The 24,242-nt window shown below is 22.3% G+C and overlaps 1 protein-coding gene across 4 annotated transcripts; it reads left to right on the top strand.

The window, feature by feature from the left end:
- Positions 1–2,571: 2,571 nt before the first annotated feature.
- LOC122501163 (ERC protein 2) lies at positions 2,572–22,503 on the top strand. 4 transcript variants are annotated; one of them, XM_043610453.1, is made up of 9 exons: positions 5,359–5,548; positions 11,587–12,236; positions 15,681–15,900; positions 18,589–18,725; positions 19,356–19,577; positions 19,777–19,959; positions 20,319–20,408; positions 21,497–21,695; positions 21,840–22,503. In XM_043610453.1, exons 2-9 carry the CDS (start codon positions 12,108–12,110, stop codon positions 21,869–21,871), a joined length of 1,212 nt encoding a protein of 403 aa, XP_043466388.1. In that variant the 5' UTR covers positions 5,359–5,548; positions 11,587–12,107; the 3' UTR covers positions 21,872–22,503. The 4 variants fall into 4 exon arrangements, with proteins under 4 accessions (XP_043466389.1, XP_043466388.1, XP_043466387.1 ...); XM_043610452.1 differs by having other exon boundaries at positions 11,538–12,236; XM_043610450.1 differs by having other exon boundaries at positions 11,503–12,236.
- The last annotated feature ends 1,739 nt before the right edge of the window (positions 22,504–24,242 follow it).

The following is a 24,242-nucleotide window of genomic DNA, read 5'->3' as shown; positions in this document are numbered from 1 at the left end:
ATCAAAAATGTATTTAAAAAATTGTCAATTGTTACATTTTGAAGAGCAATAATCCCCCTTTAATTTCCGACCAAGAAATAAGCATTTAGTCTAAAATTGTTCGAGTTATGAATTTTTTTCCGATTTTTTTCCCAATTTTCGTTTTTCTGATACGGGCGGGTGGGGACGCTGGCTATCAAAAATGTATTAAAAAAATTGTCCATTGTCACATTTGGAAGAGCAATAATCCCCCTTTAATTTGTGACCAAGAAATGAACCTTTGGTCTAAAATTGTTCGAGTTATGAATTTTTTTCGATTTATTTTCCAATTTTCGTTTTTCTGATACGGGCGGGTGGGGACGCTGGCTATCAAAAATGTATTAAAAAAATTGTCAATTGTTACATTTGGAAGAGCAATAATCCTTGACATCCTTGACACTGAAAAGGAAAAATTTTTCTAAATTATCAATGAATTATTAATTTTTTAAAAAATTTATAGTTTTACTATAGTAAGTAATTTTTTTCTTAATTACCATCAATTCTTTTTATGTTGAGCAAGATGTATTTCGTAGCCATTAGTTTTTAAATAACAGGCAAAACGTTTCCACATTTTAACATCCAATTTGATGAATTTATTCCAGAATTTTTTGTTTTTTAAAATTTCAGAATCGTTATCGTCTTTAGTTTCCTCAAATTTCAAACAATATCTTTTGAAAAATTCTCGAATTCCAGTCGTTAAGTACAAAACACATAAACTTTGACATTTACTTTGTGGAAATATGTTGAACGATTTTTTCTCATTATCAAGGAGTTGTTTTTTAATTTTTTGCAAAATTAATAGAAACTTCCAATAATTTTTTCGACATTACTAAAATCTAAATCACTTGGACTCCCTTTCATTAATTCGCAAAATAACGGCAAATGCTTAGGCTGTGAATTGTTTTCAAATAATTCTCTAATGTATACATTAGAGAATTATTAATTAATTAATTAATTAATGCAAAACAAATCTATAGATTTGTTTTGCATTCTTAAATCCTACATCAATGTCGTTTGGCAATTTTAAATTTAAAAAACTCTTTATTCTACATTTTAAATTTGAAATCATTGAGTTTTTAAAATTAATTTCTAATTCTCGAATGCGTTCATTAATTAAAAACGATTTGTGATGATTGTTAATTTTTTTAAAATCAATTTTATTTGAAAAATCATTAAAAATTTTCATCATTAAATCTTTCGGAAAATCTTTCAGTCTCCAAGTACTACCATAAAGGGGGAGGGCAAAACTATACAATCTAAATGGTTTTTCATTTTTTACAATATATGCAACTATTTCTTTATTTTCTAACAACAATTCCATGAATATTGATAGGAAATAACTATATTCGTTAATAAATTGTATATCTCTTTTAATTCCATCAACTACATCAAGATTAGTTATGTATCGATTGAATAAAATATTTTTAGTTACCAAGGAATGAGATATTTCCATATTTTTTGATTGATCTTCAAAAAAAAGTTGACGTACATTTTTTTATAAAATTCGCATTTTGTACTTCTTTTTGTATTATGTCGAGGCGCAGTAATTCTTCCCAAAAGACATTTGCTCGAATGGACATTTGATCGAACAGCATTTGATCGAATAGACATTCGATCGAATAGACATTTGCTCGAATGGACATTTGCTCGAAAAGACATTTGATCGAAATGTCATTTGATCGAATAGACATTTGATCGAAAAGACATTTCATCGAATGGGCATTTGCTCGAAAAGACATTTGATCTAAAAGTCATTTGATCGAATGGACATTTGCTCAAAAAGACATTTGATCGAATAGACATTTGATCCAAAAGTCATTTGATAGAATGGACATTTGATCGAATGGACATTTGCTCGAAAAGACATTTGATCGAATGGACATTTGCTCGAAAGGGCATTTGATCGAATAGACATTTGCTCGAAAAAACATTTGATCGAATGGACATTTGCTCGAAAAGACATTCGATCGAATCTTTTTTGGCATAAGAGTTTCCCTTCTTTATTCTACATATATTCACAGCTTGAAATACTATGGAAGGTAACTGTTTCCAGAGTTTCAGCTTATTAAAAAAAAACATTTGAAATTTTTTTTTTTTTTTTTGAAAATTTTTTCTCAAATGTCTATTCGATCAAATGACTTTTCGATCAAATATCTTTTCGAGCAAATGTCCATTCGATCAAATGTCTATTCGAGCAAATGTCCATTCGTCCAAATGTCTATTCGATCGAATGCCCTTTCGAGCAAATGTCCATTTGAGCAAATGTCTTTTGGGAAGAATTACTGCGCCTCGTTATTGTACTTAATTTATGTGAATTCTTAGAAATATTGAGACATAGTCCATATGAGGTTGAAATTTCGAACTGAAAAATTAGTCACAGTGTTTTTCTAATGAAACATATTTATCTAAAGCCGTGTGAAAAATCGTTAAAAACTTAAATTTAAATTAATAAACTATTTAAATTTTCCGCGTTGATTATCATTAATCGATATATCGAAAGTCGAGCGAGATGGCAGTCGCTCGTCACCCTCGTCACAGGGAAAATAACAGATGGCATTGCCGGGAAATATTAATGTCAAAATTACCCTTCAATTGTATTAATATTCCCACTTTATTTTAATGATTTTAACTGTTTTACATCGTTTTTTAAACAAAAAACAATGTAACCATTGTCCCATAAATGTTGTGTTATCAAAATAACGTGATGTCATTTATATTGATGACGAAAATTCAGTGTTATTTTTAAAATAATGTAAAGTGAGGTTATGTTTTGATTTCGTTTTTGGTTTTTTATAACAAAATCTTCAAAATTGTTTTTCTTTTCATTTTCATCTATGTTTGACCAAAAAATGGAAAATGTCACTAATAAAGAAACATTAAATCTTCTTGATTTACTGTCAGAAAGTGAATCCGATGTTTCGGATTTGGTGTTTACGCCTCAGAGGAAGAAAAAAATTAAGAGGTAAGTTAACTTTTTTTCGGTTGTATTTTAAAAGTATATTTAATTTGGTAAAACGAAACTTTAGGTGTTAATTTACTTTTACTAATTTACTATTATTTTACACTACTTAGTAGTGTAAATACCTTGTAGGTATTTTTAATTTGTTTTACATTCTTTTGTTTTTCTATTTGAAGGCAAACTTATTAACTCTAACAATGTCATGTGCAGTCATGTGCTTTTTCGGTTTATTGGGCAAAAATATTTAAATAAAATTCATTGTTGATAATATTAACATTGTTTAATATTGTCATAACAAACGAAGTTGAAGTCGGTAACGTTGATCAACGAAAAAAATTGTTTAAAGTGTTCGAATATTATTTTTAATAAATACACAACAATTATTGTTAAAACAAATAAAAATCTTCCCTTTTTACATATTTTCGTGGCAAATTATTACGTTATTGAATAATACAGTTATTAAATAATTTTTTTCGTTAATTTACGTTGTGGACTTCAACTTGGCGTCAACAATGAATTTAGAATTTGTGAAATTATGAAATTATTGTTTCGCTAAATATTGTTTGCTACAATTTTGAATTAAAATGTACTTTTAGTATATTTTTTTGGTATATTATTAATTAGTAGCACTAATTTTTTTTGACAAAATTAATTATTACGCTTCTTTCAGGCGACATCGTCCTAGTGCTATAGTGAAAATGAAACATAATAATTTTTGCGGCTGCAGAAAATCGGTGAAAATTTCTTTATGGATTGCTGCTGTTTTAATTACTTTATGGCTAATAGCTCTTTCTTGGCTGGCCGTTATTTTATATGGAGAATTGGCAAAAATGGATATTTCCATAAAGTCCAGTAAGTGGGAAAATATTTTTAAATTATGAAAGAATTATCCTCGCTTAGATAAATACGTGCATGAGATTATTGTTATCTGAACGTGGAAAAATAATTTACTCTTAATTATAGTCTTTTAATTTTTCTGCTAATTATAATCGTCAATTAAATAATAATTTTCTTCTATACTTTTTTTATTTAATTTTTATTAAACTTCAACTTTTATTCAACTTAACAACTTTTATGATCCACAAGTTTTTAACGTTCAAATTAACGAAATATTTTGTGTCACTTTTTTTCAAATAAATAAATAAACAATTATTTTCATAAATTACTGATTGGAATGGAAAGTTATTAAAAACTAATTTTACATTTAGAAACTTAATTAATTTTTTTTGACAGTGACGCAAAATTATTGTAATAAAAAGTTAATTTGAAGAAGAAATAAATAAATTTCGTTCATTTGGACGTTTCGAACTTTAGGAACATTTTTTTTTTATTATTCAATTTAATTTGTATTTTATACTAATAAATTTTGAATATTTATTTTATTAGCGCTTAGATCGTAGGAAAAATTGGATTATAGTGAAAAGAATTTGTTTTTATTTTACTAAACAAGTCGATGTTTAAAATTAATTTTTCTTGGAATTTCCAGAATGGATTTTTTATGGACTTTTTAATTACTTGAAATTTAATGAATTTTTTTCGCAAATGATCCTGTTTTTAACTTTCAAAGCAAACGGAAATTATTTTTTTCTTTAAATTAAAATTTTTTTCCCAATAGTTTTGCGTCTCTGTAAAAAAATTAATTTTTGTTTCTAAATGTTTAATTTTTATTGCAATCACTAATTTATAAAAGTATTTTTAATAACAAAAAATTTATTAACAAATATTTTTAGTAAAAAATATTTTATTAAAAAATATTTTTAGTAAATAATATTTTATTAAAAAATATTTTGTGTTCGTTTGAAGATTTAAAACTTGTGGATCATTTTCGCAATGATTGTTCTAATTTTGTTTATTGTTAAATGTTTTCTTTGTTAAATTTTATTGTTGAATATTTTCTTTGTTGTTATTAAATTTTTCTGTTAAACTTTTTTTTTAAACATTTCTGTTAAATTTTTTTGTTAAATTTTATTGTCAAATATTTTCTTTGTTAAATTTTTCTGTTAAACTTTTTTGTTAAACATTTCTGTTAAATTTTTTTGTTAAATTTTATTGTCAAATATTTTCTTTGTTAAATTTTTCTGTTAAACTTTTTTGTTAAACATTTCTGTTAAATTTTTTTGTTAAATTTTATTGACAAATATTTTCTTTGTTAAATTGTTTTCATTAAACTTTTGTGTTAAATTTTTTTGGTAAATTAATTTTCAATAATTAAATGAAACCCTGTTTTTTGGGAAAAAGAAAAACTATCATATTTCCGAAGATGCCTCCATTATGCGAATGATATGTGAGAAATCAACCCTCGTTACGACCCCTCACTTGTCTCAATGTCGACGGCAATCGACCGGGTGCCTCTGGCATTACGCGGAAACACGAAGGCGACAGCACAGTCGCAGTTTTATTTCAGAATCGCATCTAGGCGGTGGTCTGCATTTCGTGCGTCGTTTTTATTTCACGAAATGCTACAAACAATTTTATTTTTGTTAATTTAAACTGAAAAAAAAATGTTTCCAGTTTCTAGTGATACAAAGTGTCATAGTTTTGATCATGTTCAAGGAAAAAGGAGACTTTACGGTTGTTGTTATTACTGGTTTTTGGAAAAATAATTTTGACCTTAATTTTCCCATCCATGGAAAATTTAGAATTTTCCTATGTCAAAAATTACGAGAGATACACTAATATTGATGTTTCTGTGAAATATGTTATTAATATTTGTATTTACAGTTTACTTATAATTTATGTTTACACAAATATCAATTTACATTTTATACCATTTTTTTGCAATCTAATTTACACTTTTCGTTAATTAATTATATTTGTCACATATTTTAGTTTTAGTATTTCAGTATATTTTTAAATAGTAATAAATTAAATAATAATTTATGTTTCTAATATTCTGAACGTTCAAATAAACGATATTTACTTAATTCTTCTTCGAATTAAATTTTTATTGCAATAATTTTGCGTCATTAATGCAAAAAATTTAATTTCAGTTTCTAAATGTTAAATTTTAGTTTTTAATTTTTATTTGAAACAAATTCATGAAAATATTTCGATTATTTGAACGTTGAAAATTTTTTGTTTCATATTTTTATTGAAAAGTTTGTTTTTCTTCTCTTCTGGAGAAAAAGTATGAAAAATATTTCTTGCTTCTATATTCTAGAGGGAAATCTTGAAAATTTTTTTTTTCCTTATCAATTTTATTTAAAAATTTTCTCTCTCGTTTCTATGTTGTTTTAAACCTGAATATGTAACGTTTATGACAAATTGTTATCACTGACATTTCATTTATATTTTCCTGTTAATGAAATAGTGAAATTCTAAGAGCTTTACATAAGAAAATTTTCCACGGCTATTTTTTTTTACGTGAATTATTTACGACGAACTAGTTAACAATTGTGTTTTTGTTAATTTACATTTACTGTTTCAAAAGAAAAAACAAAAAGCAAAAGACAAGGAAAAATTGAAAAAAAAATTTAAAAAGTTAAAAATGTATTAAAAGAATGAAAATTGTAATATTTTTGAGTTAAAAAAGTCTTGTCGAAGCGAATATTTTTTTTTCTTTTTGTATTGAGAGTTAATTTTCTTATTAAGTGATAATAAATTTTTTTTTCTTATGAAATTATCACTCGGGAAAAATGTAATTATGCCTCGAGACATTTTTGTGTATTCTTCTCGAGGCGTCGTTGTCCTTTATCTTTAATGGCTCTGAATATTTTTTTCTTAGCTTTCTGTCATCATTTTAAATTAACTTCTCGAGAGACAAAATTTACTTTTACTTAAGTTTGCGTAATAAAATAGAAGAAAATGAGGATTTTCATTTCTTTATTTTTCTTTCATAATTTGCAAATATTGCGATAATAAACTTCTTCATTTTTTATCATCAAATTTGACTATTATTGATACTGAAGTTTTAATTATTCAAATAAATAAATTTGAATAAGGAATAAAAAAAATATAAATTATTCAAATTAATAGATTTGATTAATAAATAAAAAACTAACATTTATTCAAGTCAATAAATTTGATTAATAAATAAAAAAGTAAAAATTATTCAAATGAATAAATTTGATTAATTTTCCTTTTTTTTTTGACACAATTATCGACAGGTATAGAAAAAATCATAATAATGTGGAAAAAATTATTTTCGATAATTGTGCGAATAATCTTTGCAGAAAAAAAATTTCCTTCTTAAAAATAGATTTTATTTATTTTTTGTAATTTATTTTTTTATTGTCTATGAGAGATTAAAAATAATTACGTGTAATAAAAATGTTTAAAAGTATCGTAAACATATTATTTTACAGAGAAAAATATCAAGACATAAATTTTTATATAGAAGACAAGGATAACCTTGTTTCTGATATATTGTCACTATTGTCACATATATACAATTAAAACATTATTGAATTTCTCGAATCTCTCTCTAACTTTTTTTTGTCTTTTTTCTTTGAGAATTAATTTTGATTGGTACAGTGAATATAATACATAGAAATGATTTGGTACTCGTCCTTGAAATTTTTTTTCCTTTTTTATTTTATTCTCGCAAACGAACTAGATGAATAGTTAATTAAATTCAAAAGTCGTTAAAAGGTACCTGAAGTATTTTGTGTGACTCGTTGGATTATCAATAATTTATGTGATTGGGACAAGGTCAACCGATTTACGTATATCTATATTGTTAAGAGAGATATTTAGTACAGTAGTGTCTGTAATCGAATTTTTCTATATCAAATTATTGGAAATATAATAAAATGTCTCTCGATTATTTTTGTTCTGTATATGACAAGTTTTTTATTGGTTGTAAAAATAAGTTTATTACTATTTATTAATAGAAGTAATTTTATTAATATTTAATAATAATAATTTTATTTCAATTATTTATTAACGTTTTTATATTATTTATTAATATTTATTAATTTATTATCAACATTATAATTTAAACATTCTTAATATTTCATTAATAGTGTTAATTTTATTAAGATTGATTAATAAAATAATAAAAATATTGTTGCTTGATAACAATAATTTTGTAAATATTTATTAATAGTAATTTTATTACTATTAGATAATGATAATTTTATTAATTTATTACTATTAATAAATTAATAGTAAAAAATTTATTACTGTTGATTAATAATAATATTTGTTAAAAATAGTTTTATTAGTATTTTTAATAAAAATATTTTTTTTATTTTCTAATAAAAAAGGACTAAAAAAGGCTTTTAATAATTATTGCAAAATAAGTAAAAAATCTGTTTTAACAAAAAGCAAACAAAAATCTAAAATAAAATAGCAAATCGTAAAAAAAAGTACATAGTCAATAGTAGCTTTTAGTAAATGAGTGCGAATATAAATTTTTTTAATATTAAATAAATAATAATAGAATAAATATTAATTTGTAAATTACATAAATAATTTGTTCACATTGTAATTTATTCACATTATAATTAAATAAATTGCTTGGTAATTATTTATGAAAAAAAATATATTAAAAAGATAAACATTTGAATGAATATCAATATTATAATATATTATAGTAGAGTTGGTATAAAACAAGTTTCATGAATAATGACATAACTTTAATGCTATGCAATAATAAAATTTTTTAAGTGCATGTCACATCCGATAAATACAGGTAGCACATCACTATACGAAAGAAAAATAAAATTCTAATATAAATGTTTGTCTGATGTGTAGAAAATGATAAAACTTTTACAACTTTAAATATAAACATTTCAAAAATAGATTAAATCATGAGTAGCTAAAGTAAGAAATTGCTATATGAATCTTGAAAGGTAAATTGTCATTTAAAAAGGTCACTGAAATATTTGTCGCAGAGAGAAACGATTTTCATATGTAATCTTTCATTTTTTTATTATTATAATTAGATAATATTTTGTTTCGACTCCTTGAAAGAATTATAATTTCATTTACATAGAGTTTTATATAAAATTTTTAATTTTGTCCATTTCTTTATTCTTATTTTATTTTTATAACAAATTTCTAAATTTTCTATTTTTATAAACATTTTTTAGATTATTTATTTTTATAACAATTTTTTAGATTTTTTATTTTATTTTTAAAACAATTTTTTTTTTAAATCCAGAAAAAAAATATTTGCTTTTCTTTAAAACTTCGGGATTCACTCATTTTTTAAATAATTATTAAAGGCCGTATTTAGTCCTTTTTTATTGTAAAATAAAAAATTGTTAGTAAAAATATTTTCTGCAATGTTATTAATATTGAAATTATTACTATTAATTTTTTTAATAACTAAATAAAATATTCAGCTTCGACTCTTTGAAATTATTACAATAACTTTATTTAAAAATTCAATTATTTACAAAAATAATAAAATTCTTTGCAGAAAATCAATTATTTTCGAAAGTAATAAACTCCTTCGCAGAAATTTAATTATGTTCAAAAATTAAAAAAAAATCTCCGACAAAATTTCAATTATTTTTGTAAATTATAAAATTCTTCTCCTAAATTCAATTATTTCTAAACATTTTAATAAAATTCTTGTCAAAATTTCAATTATTTTCAAAAATTTTTCACAAGAATTCAATTATGAGAAAATTCGACGTAAATATTTAATTATTTTCATAAATAATAAAAATTTCACAGGAATTCAATTATTTTCATAAATAATAAAATTCTTCGCAGAAATTCAATTATATGTTGAAAAATTTTTAAAAATTCTCGTCAAAATTTCAATTATTTTGGTAAATAATAAAATTCTAGTCAAAATTTTAATTATTTTCATAAACAAACATTCAATTATATTTAATAATTAATAAAAATTTCACGGGAATTCATTTATTTCCAAATTTTTTATAAATTTCTTCGCAATAATTTTAATTCTTCTGAAATGAGTTAAATTGTTCAATATATATTCAATTAATTATTAAAACTAATGGATTTATAGAAGAATTTTTAGTTAAAAAAGCACTAAAAAATTAAATTTTGGAAAAGTTACAAATGATGCAGAAATTTAATCATTTTCAAAAGTAATAAAAAATTCTTTACAAAAATTTAATTATGTTAAAACTTTTTTTTTAATTCTGGTCAAAATTTCAATTATTTTCATAAATAATAATATTCTTCTCATAAATTCAATTATTTTGCAAAAATTTTGCACAAGAATTCAATTATTTAAAAAAAATTTGATAAAATTCTAAACAAACATTTAATTATTTTTAAGAAGTAATAAAAATTTTACAGGAATTCAATTATTTTCAAATTTTTTATAAATTTCTTCGCAATAATTTTAATTCTTCTGAAATGGGTTAAATTTTTCAATTTAAATATTTAATTAATTTTTAAAAATAATGGATTTTTAGAAGGAATTTTTAGTTAAAATACAAAAAAAAAATTGAATTTTGGAAAAGTTTCATTTTTTTTAAATTCTGGACAAATTCAATTATCTTTAAAAATAATAAAATTCTTCTCCAAAATTCAATAGTTTTTAAAAATGTCAATAAAATTCTTGTCAACATTTCAATTATTTTCAAAAAATTTCCTCAATTCAATGATTTACAATATCTATGATTTTAATAAAATTTTCCAAAAGAATTTAATTATTTACAAACGCAAACATTTAATTACTTTTAATAAATAATCAAAATTTCCCAGGAATTCAATTATTTACAAATTTTTTATAAATTTCCTCGCAATAATTCCATTATTTTCATAAACAATCAAATTCTTGTTGGAAATTCAATATTATTTTCATAAAAAAGTAAAATTCTTTTTGGAAATTATATTATTTTCATAAATAATAAAATTCTTTTTACAAATTTAATTATGTTCATAAATAATAAAACTCGAATCACAGATTTTTAATTATTGTTAATATATTTTTAATCAAATTCTGCAAAAAATGTCATTGATCTTAAAAATTTCATTAAAATTCGTCGAAAGAATTGAATTATTTAAAAATTTGTTAATTAAATAATTCTTTATGAAAATTCAATTCTAAGAAATATGCAATTATTTATTTTTATATTTAAATAATTGAATTCTCGCAGAATGATAATAATAATGATTAATTATATTTATTTTCAATAAAACTATTGATGTTTTCGAATAATAAATAATATTTGTAAATAAATAAAATTAGACAAAAAAATTTAGAAGGTAAATGATCGTACAATTAATTAACAAACAGAATTATTTCACTCCAAAAGAATATACGAGTTTTATTTATTTTTTTTTGAGAATTGAAGTATATCCGGGTTTTTATCAATTCCCCCATTTTTTCTATGATAAATTTTCTCAACAGGAAAGGCGTCTTATCACTTCCCCAGTGAATGTGTTACTAGTACAACACAATTTTGTTTGGATTTTGTTTTTTTTTAACCAAAAAAAAAAATTATTTTATTATTTCATAGATTTCATATAATTGAAGAAAAATTTTCCTTCGTTTGCTAAAGTTAAAATATCAGTAAATATTCTCTTAATGTAACTTCAAGTGTATCTCTCGTGATTTAATTGAAAAAAAAAACAAATTATTTTTCCATCAGTTTCAAGAGAAAATGAATTAATAAACGTTTTAAAGGTGATTGTCAACAACGAAAGAAAGAATTATTTCTAAATTATGCCTTTAGTGGAAAAAAATGTGTTTCTGTGCTCGACAACAATTAATATTGAGAAGAATAAGAAAAAACTCTCGGAATTTGATAGTATTAATATCAATTTGAATACCCATGGAGTGACTCAAGAGTGGAGAAGAAAAAAAATGCTTCAATTAATAATAAAATCTGGGCCTTTAATCGCTGCCAACAAGTTGTATCCGCACATCGGTTGATAAAGCACTGATAACTCTGCGTGTATATTATGCTTTCCTAATAAAATGTAATCCATATAGTGTATAATGTGCGTGTATCTGCTATAACAATGGAATTCTAGTGACTTCAAAGAAAATACAACGAATGTGGAATTTACGGAATAGGAAAAAAGAAAATTACTATGAAAATACAATGATAAATTGAAAAAATTTAATCAAAAAAAATAAATAAATAAATAACGAAGGATAAAATAGTAAATACGAAGACTAGAAAAAAAAGTATTAAAAAAAAACGTGGCACAAAAATTAAAGAGGCAACACTTTAGACACATTATTTTTAAGATGGATTCAGTTGCTGTCACGGTGCCACTTCGTCCACCAGTAAAAAAAATGAAGAAACGAAAAGAACTCGACGCCCTCGCACCCCATCGTGTAGTTTCCAGAAGATGTAATGGAAAACGCAGATCTCAGGTATTATAAATATAAATCAAAAGAGGGCAGAATCCTTTTCAGCTTCTTTTTCCTTTTAGAATTTTTTTTTTCCATCATCCTTTTCAAAAGTAGAACAGAAATTATTTACATTTCAATAAATCCAGTATATTATTTGTTTCAAAACATTTTTAATATTTAGATATTATTTAAGTTTTATTCTCGTTTCCCGTCAATGAATTTTTCGACATTTTTTTTTACTTATTTTCTATTAACGATCAGGAGAAAATTAAACTTTATTGGAAAAAATACTTCTAATATATTTGTCCCATTTTTCGAAAATTGATTTTTCTTATAATTTAGATTTGTATCTTTTATTTGATAAACGGAAAAAATAAACATGATAACTGTTGTGACTAAAGATAGCTTGATAAGAGTGACGCATAAAATTTTCAATGTAAAAACAGAAAATTATTTTATATAACAAATTGGAGAAAGTTATTAATTAATAATTAATTAATTCTTAAATCGATTAAATTTAATTTTAAATTGAGTAATTTGTTTATTTATTCATAAATTAATTTATTTATTTTCAGGCCTCGGAAGTCAGTGCAGACTTCGCACTCGAAATTGCTTTAAAAAAAAAAAAAAAGCTTTCAAACTAAAAAAAAAATAGTAAAAAAGTAGCTATCGAAAAATTAAACTTGACGACCAAAAAAGTCGTTTTAGAAACTTTACAAAACTGACAAAAATTCCATTCTATATTTTATTTTCCTGACTGTGTTATAAATTTTCATAAAAACTATAATTACTTCTTTCTTATTCTGATAATAAATTGAATTCCTGCAACGAATTTTATTATTCATGAAAGAATTTAAATATTTATAAAAATAATTTAATTCTTGTTAAGAATTTTATAAAAAATTTTTAATAATTGATTTCTTTCGACTACTTTTATGCAAATTCTAATTTAAATAATTGAATTCCAGAGAAATTTTTATTATTCATGAAAAGAATTGAATTCTTACGAAGATTTTTACAAAAATTTTTTTAAATAATAATTGAATTCTGTTTGGAAATTTTATAAAAATAGTAGATATTGAAAATCATTGAAATGCGAAAAGTTTTTAAAAATAATTAAATTTTACAGAGAATTCTATTAAAATATTTGACAATAATTGAATGTCTGTGTGGTATTTTATTAAATTTTTTTTTAAAATAATTGAATTCCTAAAAAGCATTTTATTATTTATGAAAATAATTGATTTGTTGGGAAGAATTTTTTTAAAAAAAGTTTGAAACAATTGATTTTTTTGAAAAAATGTATGCAAATTCTATTTTGAGTAATTGAATTCCTCTCAAATTTTATTATTTTAGAAAATTATTAAATATTCGTGTGCAATATTATCAAAATTTTTGTTTAATAATATTCTTTTGGGATATTTTTTTAAAATAGTAGAATATTAAAAATCATTGAAATAAGAAAATTTTTTAAAAATTATTGAAATTTTCCCATGAATTTCATTAAAATTTTTGGAAATAATTGAATTTTATTACTTTTGAAAATAATTGAATTCTTGTAACGAATATTGAAAATTTATAAATTTATGAAAATAATTGAATTTTGCAATGAATTTTATTAAAATTCCTGAAAATAATAAATTGATTTTTGTCGAAGAATTTTATTAATTTCGAAAATAATTGAATTCTTGTAATGAATATTATTTTTTAAATGAAAATAATTGAATTTTGCAATGAATTTTATCAAAATTTATTCAAATAATTGAATTTCAGGGAAAACTTTATTATTTGTGAAAATAATTTAATTTTGCAATGAATTTTATTAAAATACCTGAAAATAATTGTATTTTGTCGAAGAATTTTATTTATTTTGAAAATAATTTAATTCTTGTGATGAATATTATTGTATATGAAAATAATTGAATTTTGCAATGAATTTTATTAAAATTCCTGAAAATAATTGAATTTTCTTGAAGAATTTTGCCATTCATTTATAAAGATAATTGAAATGTTGACAAGTTTTTTTTTTAGATTTTTTGTAAATAATTGAATTTCTGCGAAGAATTTTATTAATTTTGAAAATAATTGAATTTTTGGGGAATAATTTTGTTAATTTTCAATATAAATGAATTCTTTCGAAGAATTATTTATGTAAATAATTGAATTTTCGGAAAGAATTTTATTAAAATCTAAAAGAATAATTGAATTATTACAAAAAAAAGTTTAATTAAAATTGTTTTTAAAATGATTGATTTTTGTCGAACAATTTTATTAAAATATTTGAAAAAAATTTAATTTCTGTGAAAAATTTTGTTGTATTTGAAAATAATTTAATTATTGCGATAAATTGTATTAAAATGTTTTCAAAAAAATGAATTTCTGTGAAAAATTTTGTTATTTTTAAAAATAATTGAATTCTTCATAAGAATTTTATAAACATTGTTTTAAATAATTAATTTTTTCGAATTATAATTGTATCAAACATTTTTTTTTTAAATTGAATTTTCATTATTGTGAAGAATTGTATAAAAACTTTGTAAAATAATTTATTTTTTCGATATTTTTTTGTATATGCTTTTTTGAATGAATTAAATTCTTGTGGAAATTTTATAATTTACTAAAATAATTGTCAGTAAAACTTCTTAGACTTTTTTTATAACTGTAATCGACAAAAGTGTCTTTTTTTGCCCCTCAAAATCAATCCGAGGCCTAAAAAATGAATTAATTTAATTTTGATCATCCAATTAATTCATAGACAATTTAATTTAATTTTAATTAATTAAATTAATTTTTATTCAATTACATTAATTCTAAATTGAAATGAACTTGCTTTCTATTTTTATTATTTCAATCATCCTAATGTAAAAAATGATAATTTACTTTATACAATTTACTTGAGAGAGAGAGAGAGAGAGAGAGAGAGAGAGAGAGAGAGAGAGAGAGAGAGAGAGAGAGAGAGAGAGAGAGAGAGAGAGAGAGAGAGAGAGAGAGAGAGAGAGAGAGAGAGAGAGAGAGAGAGAGAGAGAGAGAGAGAGAGAGAGAGAGAGAGAGAGAGAGAGAGAGAGAGAGAGAGAGAGAGAGAGAGAGAGAGAGAGAGAGAGAGAGAGAGAGAGAGAGAGAGAGAGAGAGAGAGAGAGAGAGAGAGAGAGAGAGAGAGAGAGAGAGAGAGAGAGAGAGAGAGAGAGAGAGAGAGAGAGAGAGAGAGAGAGAGAGAGAGAGAGAGAGAGAGGAGAGAGAGAGAGAGAGAGAGAGAGAGAGAGAGAGAGAGAGAGAGAGAGAGAGAGAGAGAGAGAGAGAGAGAGAGAGAGAGAGAGGAAAAAAGGGATAAAGGAATTTAATTTATTTATTTGTTTGTTTGGATAAAAATAATGGAGATCGAGGATCAAAAATTGATGGGAAATGTGATTAATGCGAATAGTCTCGTCTCCCTCATCCTAACCCGTCATTATTTCCCTTTGCGTATAGGAATTGCTGTCAGACAGCAGTGACGAATGCTCTGAATTGTGGAATGTCTCGACACGTGGTCCCCGTAAATCGAGAAACAGAAGTCAATCATGTCCTGGACTCATAAGAGCTTGTAGCGCTTTTTTGGCTTGTGCCGCAGTCCTTGCCACGGCTAGTTTAATCTGGCTTTTTATTGATGTCCGCCAGCAACTCACAACCCTTCGAAGCGAATTAGATCAAGGTACAGAAACAACAACAACAACCTTGCGGATATCAAGTCAACATTTTTTCAATTTTCTATAATCAATTTTGTACTTTTTATTTTTTTTATTGAAAAACAATGTATTGATATATTAATGACTATATTGATGATGTTAATGACATGGGATCATTTGGGGCAAATGTAAACAGTCGATGTTTGAGATTTATTTAAAAATTCAAAATTCAGGAAGACGACAATATTTAAACCTTAGCTCACCTGTAAAAGAGCTTCTGAGTAGGGCAAATATTTTATTTTGACAATTGACCTTTTTGAAATTCAACAACTTGTAAGAATATTTATTATAAAACAGGAAGAAATCGATCACTTCGAGTCGAAGACTCGGAGAGATTGATTTCTTCATGTTTTATAATAATTAAAGATGACCGAGTGATAAAATCATTTTTTTATATTATAAGAATATTGTTACTGTCACTTCTTCAAAATTATTTTCATCATTTCAATTTAATTATTATTTTCTGGAATTTTTAACTAAAATTCCGCTTTAAATCAATTACTTTTAATAATTTTTAAAAAAAATTCCTTCAGAATTTTTAAAAAAATTAATTCTAGAAAATTGTTATAGTTAAAAGTATTTATGAAAAATTCAGATTTTCAAAGATTTTAATTTGAAACCTTATTTTCAAAATTAAATTTTCTAAAAATTCAACTCATAATGCTTCTAACATTCAATTATTACCTATCTAAAATTTTAACTGAAATTTGTTTTTAAATAGAATTTTTTTTCGAAAAAAAACTTCTACAAGAATTCAATTAAATACAAAAAATAAATAATTTATTGAATTATTGAATGTTTCTTAAAAAATTGAATTCTTTCAACGAATTTTAATAAAATTTTTAAGAGTAATTACATTTTCCGAGAAACAAGATTAAAATTGTATATAAAAAATAATTGAAATTCTGCGATAAGTTTTATTATATTTATGAAAATAATTGAATTTCTAAAAAGGATTTTTAATACTTTTAGAAATAATTAAGTTTCTGTAATAATTTTATTATTTATGAAAATAAAGGAATTATTGTTAAAAAATTTATAAATAATTGAATTCTTGGGAAATTTTCATTATTTATCAAATTAATTAAATATTTGTGTTTGTAAATTATTGAATTCGTTTGGAAAACTTTATTAAAATAGACATTAAAAATCATTGAATTGAGGAAAATTTTTGAAAATAATTAAAATTTTGCCAAGAATTTTATTCAAATTTTTAAAAATAATTGAATTTTTGAGAAGAATTTTATAATTTATAAAGATAATTGAAATTTTGATCAGATTTTTTTTTAAATTTTTGAACATAATTGAATTTCTGCAATCATTTGTAAATTCTCAAAAATTCAATTTTTTTTAGTGTTTTTAACTAAAACTTTTCTAGAAATCCAGTATATTTAATAATTAATTAAATATATTAAAAAATTTAACTAATTTTAGAAGAATTTGAATTATTCATTAAACAGTTTATAATTTCTGTGAAATTTTTATTATTTATAAAATAATTCAATGTTTGCGTAAAATTTTATCAAAGTTTTTTTTTAATAATTGAATTCTTTTCAAAAATTTTTGAAAATAATTAAAATTTTGCTAAGAATTTTTTGAATTATTAAAATTTTAACGAGAATTTAAAAAAAAGTTGAACATAATTGAATTTCTGCGAACAATTTTATTACTTTTGAAAATAATTAAATGTTTGCGTAGAATTTTATCAAAAATTTTTTGGAAAGTTTTACTAAAAGTTTTAAAAGTATAATTGAAATTATTCCAAGAATGTTATTCAATTTTTTGAAAATAATTGAATTCTTTCGTTGAATTTTAATAACATTTTTAAGAATAATCACATTTTTTGAAGGAATTCGATTAAAATTGTACTGAAAATAATTGAAATTCTGTGATGAGTATTATTATTTATGAAAATAATTAAATTCCTAAAAAGAATTTTATTATTTATGAAAATAATTTAAATATTACGAAGAAATTTCTAAAAAAAATCTGGAAATAAGTGAATTCCTGTAAAATTTTGACATGTATTTTATTAAAATTTTTGAAAATAATTGAATTTTGGAGAAAAATTTTATTATTTATAGAGATAATTGAAATTTTTAGAATTTTTTTTTAATTTTTGAAAAATAATTGAATTTTTTGAAACAATTTTATTAGTCTTGAAAATAATTGAATTCTTGTGATGGATATTGTTATTTATGAAAATAATTTAATTTTGCAAAAAATTTTGTTAAAATTCCTGAAAATAGTTGAATTTCTGGGGAGAATTTTTATATTTATCAAGATACTTGAATCAAAAATCTAAGTTCTTTAAAAATTTCGAATTAAAATATTAAATTCATTCGAAGTTGAAATTTTCTAAAATTTCAAATTAAAATATTAAATTCATTCGAAGTTGAATAGATATTTTGTTTACATATATCCCAAATGACCCTATTCAATTTATTATAATATTATCAACTTTCCTGGAATATTTGTAAGCAAAAATAAAGAAATTGTATCATTAAAATTATTCTCTTTTTTGTAGAAAAAGAAAATTAATTTTTTTTCTCAATTTTCGCAATTTTTTTTCTCGTTTTTAAGAGAGGGAAAATTTTTCATCTACTGTTAATTTCTTGTTTTTTATTAAATATTTTGCACTTTCTCTTTTCTAGTGATAGCAGGAAGTGAAGGCCTTCCGGACGCTATTCAAAAATGTGATTCTACTTCCAAACAGTTACAAAAAAACCAAAGTATCATATTTACTCAACTTTCGAATATTAAAACGCAGCTCAATAATTTAACCGATCAGGTAATTGATTAATTTATTATTAGATTTTTTTAATTAAACACGGGACACCCTCTGAACAAAAAAAGGAATTTAAGTAGCTATAAAGATTGTATATTTTATGATTGTGATAGGTTTACCATACTGAAAGCAAAAAAAGTGAATTGAAAAATCAAAATTAGAAAAAAACTCTGGTAAATTTTCGCAAAAAAAAAATTTCGAAATTATATCATTTTCGAAAATTCTGCGTTAGTATTAAGTGGATTTTTTCTTCCATAAATTGTTTTATTAAAATTTTATTTAAATTTTCCAAAATAATTGAATAGTTTTTGCAGAATTTAATTAAAAAGTTTTGAACATAATTAAATTTTTTCAATGAATTGAATGAATTGAATTACAATTCTGCTGGAAATAATCTAAAGAATTTTATCAACATTTTTGAAAATAATTGAATCCCTCAGAAGAATTTTAGCTAAATTTTTGAAAATATTTTTAATTTTTGCATCTGAATCATTTTAAATCTGAAATCATTCGAAAATTAAAGTTGATATTTGAAAATAAAGAAATTTTGTAATTTGCATAATTAAATTATACGTTAATTTATAAATGAAGTTTTTTTTACAATTTCGTAACTTTGCATTTTTATTTTTCCAGATAACTGCCATGCAACGAGGTTTACAAACAGTGCAAGAGTCCTTAAAAGCAGAGCCTCAATTAGCGAGCATACCGAAAGATTTTATGTCTCTGCAAACTAGTGTGGCCAAAGTTGGTAGTGAGATTAGCGATTTAAAACCCACTGTCGATGTCTTAAAAGATGCAAACAAAAATTTGTTAAACACACAAAATATTACGCAACAGAAATTAAGCAGCCTTCAGGTAATATATTTCAGTCAATTTTTTTTTCCTTTCCTTTCGTTTCGTTTTTTTCATTATTTTCTTTTTCTTTTTTTTATATATTTTATATTTATTATATTTATTCTATTTTATTTTTATTAAATTCTGAATTAAATTTTATTTTATTTAAATAAAGAGTTAAGAAATACTGTATAATTTTTATTTGCGGAAAATGTTGCAGACTTCCTTGCAGGAGTTAATGAATGCAACGCAAAAGCCTCAGTTGCAGTCAACGAATGAAACGAACATTAAAATTGACGATTTGAAATCAACCATTTCTCAATTAGCTAGAAATTTAACAATCATTAATCAAAATATAACCGCTCGACTCGATTGGGCACGTGATGAACAAGCAAAGGACCATGTAATACCAACAAATTTTTACACAAAAAAAAAAAAACAATGCGGCAGAAGTCCTCAACGTTTTTTAAAAACGAAAAAACAAAATAATTTATTTCAAGTTAAATTCACCTTTAATTTTTATGTGCGTTTTACGAAATTAATTGTAACTTAAAAGAGTTTCTATAGTTTTAACTTAAGAACAAAAATATGAATATTTTTTAAGCAAAAAAAAAAAAAATGCTTAAAATCAACAAATTTGGCGCAAAAATAAATCAATTTTTCGTTTTTTGTTTGAAAAACGTCGTGGACTTCGGCCTCATGAGAAGCAAATGTGAAAAAAAGTGGAAAATAATTCAATTTTAACATTTTCTTTTCTTTCAGAGTAATTTAGACAAATTGCAAGACAAGGCAGAGCATTTACGAGCAGAAGTTGAGACATTACGTGGTGATTCTGTAACTATTCACGAACAGGTAAGGAAAAGAAAACAAATAATTTTAAACTTTGAACAATTGAAATTGAAATGAAAAATTGCAAAAAAATTCGAAATAATGAAAATATAAAGAAAATTCTTTAATTAAATTTCAAAAAAGACTTAAATCGATATTTCCTGTTCCAAAAGTTTTGAACGATGATATTTTAATTTTTATTTTATTAGAAAATTATTTTGGATTTTATTAATTCTCAACTAAATAAAAATATTTTATTTACATTATTTTACATTCTATTCAAAATATTTTTTTTCATTTTCTAGTTTCGAAAAGTTTTTAAAGAATTTTTATTATTTCTTACTAAATATGTTGGTGAAGTTAGCAAACTTTATAAATAATCAACGATTTAGAGGAAAAATTATTTTGCTATTTAAATTTATATAAATAGATATCTGTGTAAAAAATTAGTCTGCACAGATTTTTGATTGATAAAATTTAAAAAAGAAATATTTTTTATCGAATATTCATAAATATTTCTTTTGTAAATTTTATCAATCAAAAATATTTTGATTGAGTAAATTTTATTGTTTTTGCAAAAAAAGATTTTTTTCATTGTTTTTTTTTATTTAAATTTATATATAAATTTCTGTTTAAAAAAATATTCTGCATAGATTTTTGATCAATAAAATTGACAATAAAATCTCTCTTGTAAATTTTATTCTTCACAAATATTTTTTTCTTTGTAAATTTTATTGTTTTTTTTTATTTCTGAGTATAAAAAAATTATTCTGCATAGATTTTTGATAAATAAAATTGACAAAAGAAATATTTTTGAACGAATATTTCTTATATGACAAATAGTTCTTATGTAAATTTTATTGTTCACAAATATTTTTTTCTTTGTAAATTTTATTGTTTTTGCCAGAAAAATTGTTTTAATTATTTTTCTATTTAAATTTATATAAATTGCTGTGTAAAAAATATTCTACACAGATTTTTGTCTAAATTTTATTCATTTTGTCAGAAAAAGTATTTCTTTTTCTTCCAATCGTTGATCATAAACGACGTTATTAAAAATTCTTTTTGTTAATTACAGCAAAATAGTTTTATAATTTGTTTTTCTTTTTTAGATAAACGCACTTCAATCAAGGGACTCTGTGTACAATAAAACGTTAGTTGAACTAAAGGAAACTTGTAATGCTTTACAAAAGTCGCAAACTTCAGTAATGACGCAAGCAACTTCCACAATCAACAATTCTGCTAAAGAAACTTTAACGAAGCCAAGTGAGATGAAAGAAATTGCCATGGCGACGGATCAGAAAAATTTAGGTTTGATGAACTTTTTTTTAAATATTAAATAATATTTAAATAATAGTATTTATTTTTTTTATCAAGAAATTGTCTTCACATAAAAAATTGCTACTACAGTCTAATTTTGTTAATGATCAATTTTATTTTTCGTTTTTTTCGCAGATGAGAAGCTGATAATGAAGGAAAATATGTAAGCGGATAATATTTATATGCGCGCAAAAAAAGTATTAGAGTTTGTAAATATTAGTGTACTTAATTAATGGATTAGAAGAAATGCGTTACCTATAGGAGCCATAAATAGTTTGGAAATTTTTACTTTCATTGCTATATGAAGGAAATAATCATTCTTGATTTTCACTGCAGTCAAGTGTGAGAGATAATTTTGTAAAATTTCGTTTTATTTGTAAGAATTCTGTTTTTTGAGACTGAAAAGTCCGGGACGATTTTTGGTAACAAAAAAGAAAAAATTAATATTTTATTTTGTCAATTGTTATTCTCGAGACATTAATTTCTTACAAAAATTAGAAAATGTCAAAATTAGAAATTTAAGTAGAAAAAAAAATTCTTTTTCGTTTCTAAAAACGTTCCGGACTTTTCAGTTTTTTATGGATAGATTTTCAGTATTTCCAAACAAAATTTCTATTAATTCTCGAAAATTCTTTTCAATTTCATTTTTATTCTATTCTTTCTTTTTTAAATTTTTCTTTCTTTTGTCTTTTCCTTTCCTTTTTTTATTTTTAATTTAATTTATTTAGTAATTATAGCACCTCGCAAAAACTGTCAATGAAGCACGTCAATAAATTATAAAAAGACGTATTGTAGAAAATTTATATTTTAATTTTTTTTCACTAGAGACTATTTAAAAATATTTTCAATTAATTTTCTGTATTATAAATATTTCAAAAATTTAAATAATTAAGAAATGAAAAATAAATTGAATTTATTTAAATATTTCTAAATATATTTAAAAAAACGTAACAAGAAAAATTCTTTCAAATAATTTCTGATTTGTTTTATAAGTGTTTCTAAAAAAATTTATTTAAAAAATGTCTAATATTTTTCTAGAGTATTTAACGATTATCTTAAATAATCCAATAATCGAAAAGAGCTAAAAAGAAAAATTAATTATTCTAATGTAAGTTGTTGAATGGAAGAAATTTTCATTATTTTTTGAAAGCAAAATGTTATTACCGATAATATAAAAATTAAAAATTTTGAAATGTACTAAAAAAAAACAAATTTTCAATAATAATTTATAAAAAACTGAAAAAAATAAATTTGAAATAACTTAATTTTTATATATAAATAATCAAGAAAGAGTCCAAGTTTTTCGAGATATTCTGCTTAAATAATTAGAATTAAATATATATTAATAATTTTAATATTAGTGAGTTCTCTTTTTGAACTCATTTAATCTGTGATGATTGTCTTGTTATATACAACTTACAATTTTCAAAACCTTTTTGATAATTAGATACAATCATTGCACAATATCATTATAAATAATTTAATATTGAATTTACCAAAATATTAAAATTACACACTATATTAATAATAATATTATTTCTTTCTTTTTTTTTAATTTATCTAGATTGAACATTTTATTTATTCATTTTTCCATAATATTATAGAATTAAATGCTCAATGCGATGGTTGAGGCTGTATGAAAATTGTCAAAGATTTATGTAAAAAAGCAAAAAGCGAAAAAAAAAAATGAAAAGCAAGTCAAATGCAGTAATTAAGTCATAATATATTCAAGTGTAAGGAGAACTTGTGTCATGTGAATTGTAGAATGAATGATAAACGCATGTACGATTTGTTAAATAAAAAGAGACTTTTAAAAACAAAAAATTCGAGATGTAGTAAATAAAACTTACGAAATCACTTTAAGGTTATTTTTGTACTATTTTTACTTTAATTAAGAGTTTTCGTTTAATTTTTTAATACTAAAAATCAAAATTATTATTTTTTAAAAAAATTTCTAAGAAAAAATTCAATTATATTCAAGATAATTTTAATAAAATTTCACTAAAAGGTTTAATTATTTTTAAAAATATTAATAACATTTTTATAAACAATTCAATTGTTCTTAAAAGTTTTTAATACATTTCTTTGTAAATTTCGATTTTTTTCAAAATTTTCAATTAAAATTATTTTACACAATTTTAATAAAAATCTTGCCAAGAATTAAATTATTTTTCATACAATTTTAATTATATTTTCTCGAAAGAATTCAATTATCGAAAAAAATGTTCATAAAATTCTTAAAATTAATTCAATTATTTTCAGTATACATCGACAATTTAATTATTTCTGAAAATAATTGAATTCTTGAATAGAATTTTATTAAAACTTTTTTTTAAATAATTGAATCTCTGCAAAGAAATTTATTATTTCTACAAACAATTAAATTTTTGCAAAATTTTTAAAAAAATATTTAATTTTAGAGAAGAATTTTATAAAAATTGTATACAATTTTTATAAAAAAATTTTTATTTTAAATATATTTAAAATAATTGAATTTATGCGAGAGAAAAATTTACTATAATTATATTGATATTATTG

The sequence above is a fragment of the Leptopilina heterotoma genome, unplaced genomic scaffold (assembly GCF_015476425.1).
Source record: "Leptopilina heterotoma isolate Lh14 unplaced genomic scaffold, ASM1547642v1 Lhet_206, whole genome shotgun sequence".
Taxonomy (NCBI): Eukaryota; Metazoa; Arthropoda; class Insecta; order Hymenoptera; family Figitidae; genus Leptopilina; species Leptopilina heterotoma.
The sequence above is the reverse complement of the archived record's forward strand: the minus strand, read 5'-3'. Positions and strand labels throughout refer to the sequence as shown.